This window comes from Corvus brachyrhynchos, unplaced genomic scaffold, assembly GCF_000691975.1.
Source record: "Corvus brachyrhynchos isolate BGI_N302 unplaced genomic scaffold, ASM69197v1 scaffold55, whole genome shotgun sequence".
Lineage (NCBI taxonomy): Eukaryota > Metazoa > Chordata > Aves > Passeriformes > Corvidae > Corvus > Corvus brachyrhynchos.
In genome coordinates this window covers 189990-196170 of record NW_008238314.1, presented here as the reverse complement: position 1 = coordinate 196170, position 6181 = coordinate 189990, and the positions used below count along the sequence as shown (strand labels likewise).

Genomic DNA, 6181 nt, shown 5'->3' with positions numbered 1-6181 from the left:
TGGTGAGGGGCTCGTGGCAGATCAGCTCTCAAGCGCATCTTTTCCCTCTCTTAGAGCCCTGCAGCGAGCTGTGCCCTGTTAGTGGTTAAAAATACCGAAAGCTCAAGAGTCTCTCGCTTTTGGCGTCAATCACATTTGCTTTCAGGTTTTGAAAGGGTAAAACACAAATTTAAGAGTGAACTTATTTTTTGCAGAACACTTGCAGTTGTGACTAACCCCCATCACTTTGTTGAGATTTGTTTCATAAAACTTAATTTTTTATGTGAGTTACCTGAAGCCACTCAGTTGCCCTGAAATACACTCATCCCAAAGCCTTGAGTATGTTTCATGTGATGGAACTAAGACCTATAAGATTTGCCCGGCACATTTCTTTAGAAGGTCTTTTGCCTGTAGTTTTCCCTTACTTTTCTAATCTACTTTTTTGCAGTGGTTGTAGGTTACATTAAAAGATTTTTGTGTTTTACTTTAGCTATTTCTTTCTGGTTAGATTTAGGGTTTTTATAGGTCCCACGTTAAGTACCAGCCTCAGTTCAGGTGGGAACTGTTTGCTGGAACTGCTTTAAAAGTGAATTTAAGTTTGTCAGGTTTCCCGATTCTGACACAGAGCCTTTTAGCTGAATTTTTTTATTGTTTCCTTTCAATGCACTGTTGTTGTGTTAGGTTGCATTTTTTTATGAACATGGGAGTTGTAATCACATTAGTGTGGAAATAAAACAGATTTCATTCCATTTCCAGCAGCCTTGAGAAAGGAGGTGGAACCTCGCTTCCACAAACTACTGTACATTGCTGAAACACTTTACTAGAACTCTTGTTCAAGAAATATGTTTGCAAGCCTTTGGGTGTATTCTGTGTCTGATATGATGAGGGCAGATTTCAGTTTACAAATAAATTTTCAGTCTCTTCATGTCGTGCCACCTTGTCTTGTACTGTGTTTGGAGGTCAGGAGTTTAAGAAATGGCACAGGTTTGGGGTTTTATTTTGAAAGAAGCTACCACTAACTTCAATTTCTTTCCTTGCAGAGGCCATTCATGCCATTCTGGTGTACAGCCAGAATGTGGAAGAGCTTCTGAGGCGCAGGAAAGTCTACAGAGAAATCATCTTTAAGTATCTGGCAGCGCAGGGAGTTGCAGTGCCTCCTTCCTCAGAGAAACACCTCCTCATCGAGCGTGTGAAGCAGCTCTGGAGTGGGCAGCTCACAGCACGAGCCTTGGAGCCAGGGCACAGAAAACCTCCTGCACAGGTGAGTGCTGCTGCTGGAAATCCTCAGGGTGCTCAGCATTGCTTTCAGCATGACCAGTGGAAATGTGGCTCTGCACCTGTAGGAAGGTCCCAAATCTTTTTGACTCTGGGTCGGTTTGGTATTTTGGGTTTATTTGTTTTTGAAATGACAACATCTAAAGGTGTCTGCTCTGTTTTCCACATTATTTGAACTCTAATGTGTGGGGTCTTCTCCATGCTTTGAATTTTTAAATTGTCCTATAAGCTAAAACAGAGGATATTCACAAATAGTTTTGTGGGTTCAGGGACAGCTGAAAACAGTATGAATGGCCCAGAAACCCTGCAGAGACCCTTGTGATTTTAGTGAGTTTATATATTGTTAAAACGTGCTGTTTCCAGCCGCGCCAGGTCGGTGCCGTTTGTTTTCCCGTGGTATTTGTAACAATTAATACAGTGTCAGCAAATGTGTTTTGGCAATAATGCGTTATTTTGAAGTTCAAAGCTTTGCCGTGTAGCGAATCCTCGTGGTGTAATGGCCTTGCAGGGTTTTATTTGTAGTTCTAATTGGCCACCTTGCTGTGGTTCAGAGCCCTCGTGGGCAACAGCCCCACCTCCTGGGCTGTGAGAGCTCCGTCCCTGTTGAGAACCTGCTGCACTGAGCTTTCTCTCAGGGATTAACTGATGACAGTTAGGATTTAGCTGAGAATTGTTTTCAAAACAATTTTCTGTATGTGCATAATTCGGGGAAAAAAAGGTTTCTCTTAGCAAAGTTCTGTGGTTGATGGTACATAAATGAAGTACTTAAAACTCATTCACAGATTAAAAGAAAGTAAATTAATTTATTTGTCTCATACATCTTTCTTTGAGTTTGTTTTCTCTCAATTCTTGTGACCCTCACCACTTTGAGGAAATGGGAAACCTGAACCTATGTAACAGAATTGGAAATTAATTGTGGTGAACCAAATACAGCATTTCTTTATAGAAATCTCCAAACTTTCCATGCTTAATTACTTAATATTTGTAACACAATTTAATACTTACTAGACTTCGGTCTTAGCAAACTTGACATTTGATTTACTTCTAAAAAAAAGTCTAGCTGTCAAGTCACAAATACTGAGAAGTCCTACAAAGTAATTGTACATTTAGTTCCAAAAAATGACAGTTTACATCCTTCCCTTGCCCTTTTTCAGTAGAACCAGGATTTTCCTCATTGTTTATAAAGAGCCCAAGACACTGAAGCACGTTCTAGGTGTAATTCAAGGAACTTGTCCTGGTTCTCTAGATAAGATAATCATGTTTGCAAAAATAAATGAGATTTTATTGTGGTGTTTCTCTTCAGGTACTCTTGCTCAGAACACTTAAAAGGTTCAGTATAAGTCTGTGCATGATTTGATGTTTTTCTAAGCGATAATCTTGCTAAATAGTTCTAAGAATAAAATTTGCTTGATTGCAGAGTCATGGAAATGGACAGAAGTCACCACAAGATGACTTTGGTGGTCTAGGAGGAGAATTCTGCCAGTGGTACTTTGAACTCTTGAATTCTCAGCATCCTTTGAGGATAAAATCCGAAGCCACATGGGGACCACAGCATTTTTGGGAGGACGCCAAGCTGAAGTTCTGCTACAACACGTTGGAAAAAAATGTGGAGCAATATGTGGGGGCAGACATGGTGAGCCTGCGCCTGCTGTCCTTGGTTAAGGAAGAATATCTCCTCTTCAACCCCAATCTGCACTCCAATGGCCTGAAATGTGCCATGTCCCCTCATGGACTGGTGCTGGTGGCAGTGGCTGGTACAGTGCACAGAGACAACGCTTGTTTGGGTGTCTTTGAGCAAATCTTTGGGCTCATCAGCTGCCCCACGAGGAATAACACCTGGAAAATAAAAGTGGTGAACCTTAAAATAGTGGGACAGAACGCTCTGGAGCCTGGGATGCAAATTGCAGAACCTTCCATAAAATATGAGTCAAACCAGCTGCGAGAGTTCTACGATGGGAACGAGCTGACTGTGTTTGAGCCTCAGAAGTTCTGAGCATTTTGCCACAGCTGGGTGAGGGTCTGGGTTGTTGCTGCCTTGCATTTTCTCTTGTCTGAGTAAGATTTGCTGGGAGGCAAGCTGAGATACAGGGTATTAACACGGGTGATGCTTGTGGGCACTTTCCAAGAGCTCTCAAATATTTCAAGGGTATTACTTCAGGTTTTGCACGGTCATTAGAGTGGAGTGTGGTTATTCATGGTTACATTTAAATATGGATTGGCAGCAGTGTGTAATGAGGGTTCACAAATTGCAAATGTTCTTCAGGACACCAGTTTTAACTCTTACCTGAGCTATAGCAGGAGGTCATTGCTTTTGGAACTTGGGAGGGCAAGGTGTCTAAATGGACCTCTGAGTCCCAAGAAGACCAATGCAAAACCCAGAACAAAACACTGTGAGTGGAGGCAGCTGCTGTGGATGTTCTAAACGTGGTTTAATGGGATGGTGCAGGGGACTTGGCATTGTGGAAGTCTTTTTGTTAACTTTTTGCATTAATTGCTTCCTGTCCTTTTGCCTTACAGTTCCAACCTTGTCGTGCTTACACACAAATTGTTCTGTCTGTGTCCCCAAGCAGACAAGATTGAGATGGTTGCCCATTTCTAGCACTGACTGTCTTGGATCAAGAAGTGAATTTCACAACTTGCAGCAACACTGTATGAACCAAATGCTCTGACAGTTATTTTGTATATAATTATACAAAACAGAGTATACAGCAGAGTATACAACAAGAGTATAGAACTGTTATATTAAGAACAGAGTTCTTGATATAATAGTTGAGAGTTTTGTATGTTTTCTCAAAATAACTATTTTGTTTACTCTGAGCTGCTCTATTACAGGTACTGAAAGTCAGTTTATTACCACTGGGTGGTTACAATGATAGGTCACACTAAGAAAAGTATCCAATTACAACTTAATAACTGAAATTTTTGCCAGTGTAAAACTTGGGGTTTTTTTTTACTCTATTTATTTATAGGGGATTAGGGGTGAAATGAGGTGAAAACTTCTTGTCTTGCATCTTGTTTGGATGGTCTGGGAGTTCTGTTTTAATTTTCTAGCTTCACCATTTCAAGTTCTGAAACCATAACCATTCCTCATAATGTATCAAAACCAAAAGAACTGTTCCCAGGTTTTTCATGGTAAAGTATGGCTGGGTGAGTGGAAACAAGAAGTTTCAGATATGCACAGAACTGATTTTTATGAACTGATTTTGCTTTCTTCTTAAAGTTTTCTAAAATAATTTCTTTCCTAAGCAAAAGTTGAAATGCTGTGTTGGAATGTTCTTTCTCAATAAACAGCTGAGTCATGGCTTCTTCAGCTACTGATGCTTAATAATTAAAAAACAACCAAAATTTAAAATTCAGAAGAAGAGTTTCCTCATCCATGTTGGAATTTGCTGCCTGGAATTCCACTAAATATTTTGTTGTTTTGATTTGTAGCTGGCAGCAGAGCTGTTCCTTTAGTCAGTGTGTTAAATATAAAGTCATTCCAATTCTTTATGCTTGATAAGTTCAGAGTGCAGAATACAAGGAGCAGTGTGGAAAATCAGCTTTTTACTGAGGCTGGTACCTCATGGACTTGTCCTGACTCCTTCAGTTACACAGAGTGCACAGGAAAATGTTAAATTGTCCCAGCCTTGTGACCCCTGTAAATCCCTGTTCTGTGGCAGTGGAGTGGGTGCTCTGTGATGTAGTGCTGACCTGTTGTGCAGCTGATCAGGCTGCTCAGAACCTGCCTGTGCTCATTAGCTGCTGCATGATAACTGCTTTCTTCACAGGCTATCTTGGATATTTTTCCAATTTTTCTGTTGTTTAGAGTAAATATCCTTACCGAGGGTTCCAAATTCAATTTTCAAATCTTTGTCACAAGCAGAATTTTTTAAGAGTAGAAAAACATTGACTGTGGGGCAAATGTGAGAAGGTACTTTTAGCTTGACTTTAAGGAAAAAGTTAGGACTTGTTTAAATGGAGCTGAAATTGTTTCTGGACTTGTTTGAATGGAGCTGGACTTGTTTCAGAAAGCTGAAATATTTAGAGGAGTGATTTCATTCCTCTTTCTAGATGCTGCTGTTCAGAGCTGAAGTAATTAATTGTTGATTTACCCTTGGAAGAACTGGACATTTTAGTTGTATTTAGGAGATTGAAAAAAATTAAGTAGAATTTCTTCAAAACTGTTCTCATCCATTTTCCTCTGTTTCCTATCACTACAAATATTTTCAATAACAGTTTCTTTTGTCCATCACTACCACTTAAGCTGCAATGCTAAATTTGTGCTTTCTAGATCTCTCTGGTGAATAATTTGATATAAAGCAAAATTCTGATTTGCAGCAAAGCATGTAGAACTTTCTGAATATTAAACAGTGGAAATCGTGTCCCTGTGTGCTTTCTGTGGATGCTCCCCATGAAATGAAGTTTTTAAGTGTATTCAGGAATTTGTAAAAGGTGTCTAATAGTCTTAATCTGTTTAGACTTTGTCATTTTTTATTCTGCTGAATTTTTCCCCTCTTATAATTGTCTTCATTATGACAGGAAATCTCTTATGTTTCCTTGTCACAAGATGCTTCTGCTTCTTTCTGCATTGCTTGCTGTTTTCTTGCAATCCATTATCTATCTTGATAGCTTGTTCTTTTTCCCCTAAGAGTTGGATAAGGGCAAACTCTGCAAGGTGATCAAATTCTGTAAAAAGAGAAGTGCAGGCCTTCGGTAAAGATATCAACAACCATAGCATTTTGCTTTTAGCTCATGCAATGTACTTCCCTTTTCAAAGCATTTTGAAGACTTACTGCACTTTGAAAGTTTCTTTTTCAGGGCACAAAGTAGAAAACTGAAGTTAAGTGTGGGTGTAACTGCAGGAGTGATGACAGTGCTGTGGCCATCCCTGCTGCCTGCCGGAAATCCAGGGGCTTGCTCGAGTCTCAGCAGGCGGCAGGAGTGG

The 6181-nt window shown here is 40.0% G+C and overlaps 1 protein-coding gene across 1 annotated transcript; it reads left to right on the top strand.

The window, feature by feature from the left end:
- Window positions 1–982: 982 nt before the first annotated feature.
- On the top strand, window positions 983–5618 carry CUNH3orf38 (chromosome unknown C3orf38 homolog; the record flags this gene model as incomplete). The annotated part of the gene is made up of 2 exons (XM_017733718.1): window positions 983–1240; window positions 2672–5618. Coding segments are annotated over 2 exons (834 nt in total), but the record flags the coding sequence as incomplete, so codon positions are not given.
- Window positions 5619–6181: the final 563 nt, after the last annotated feature.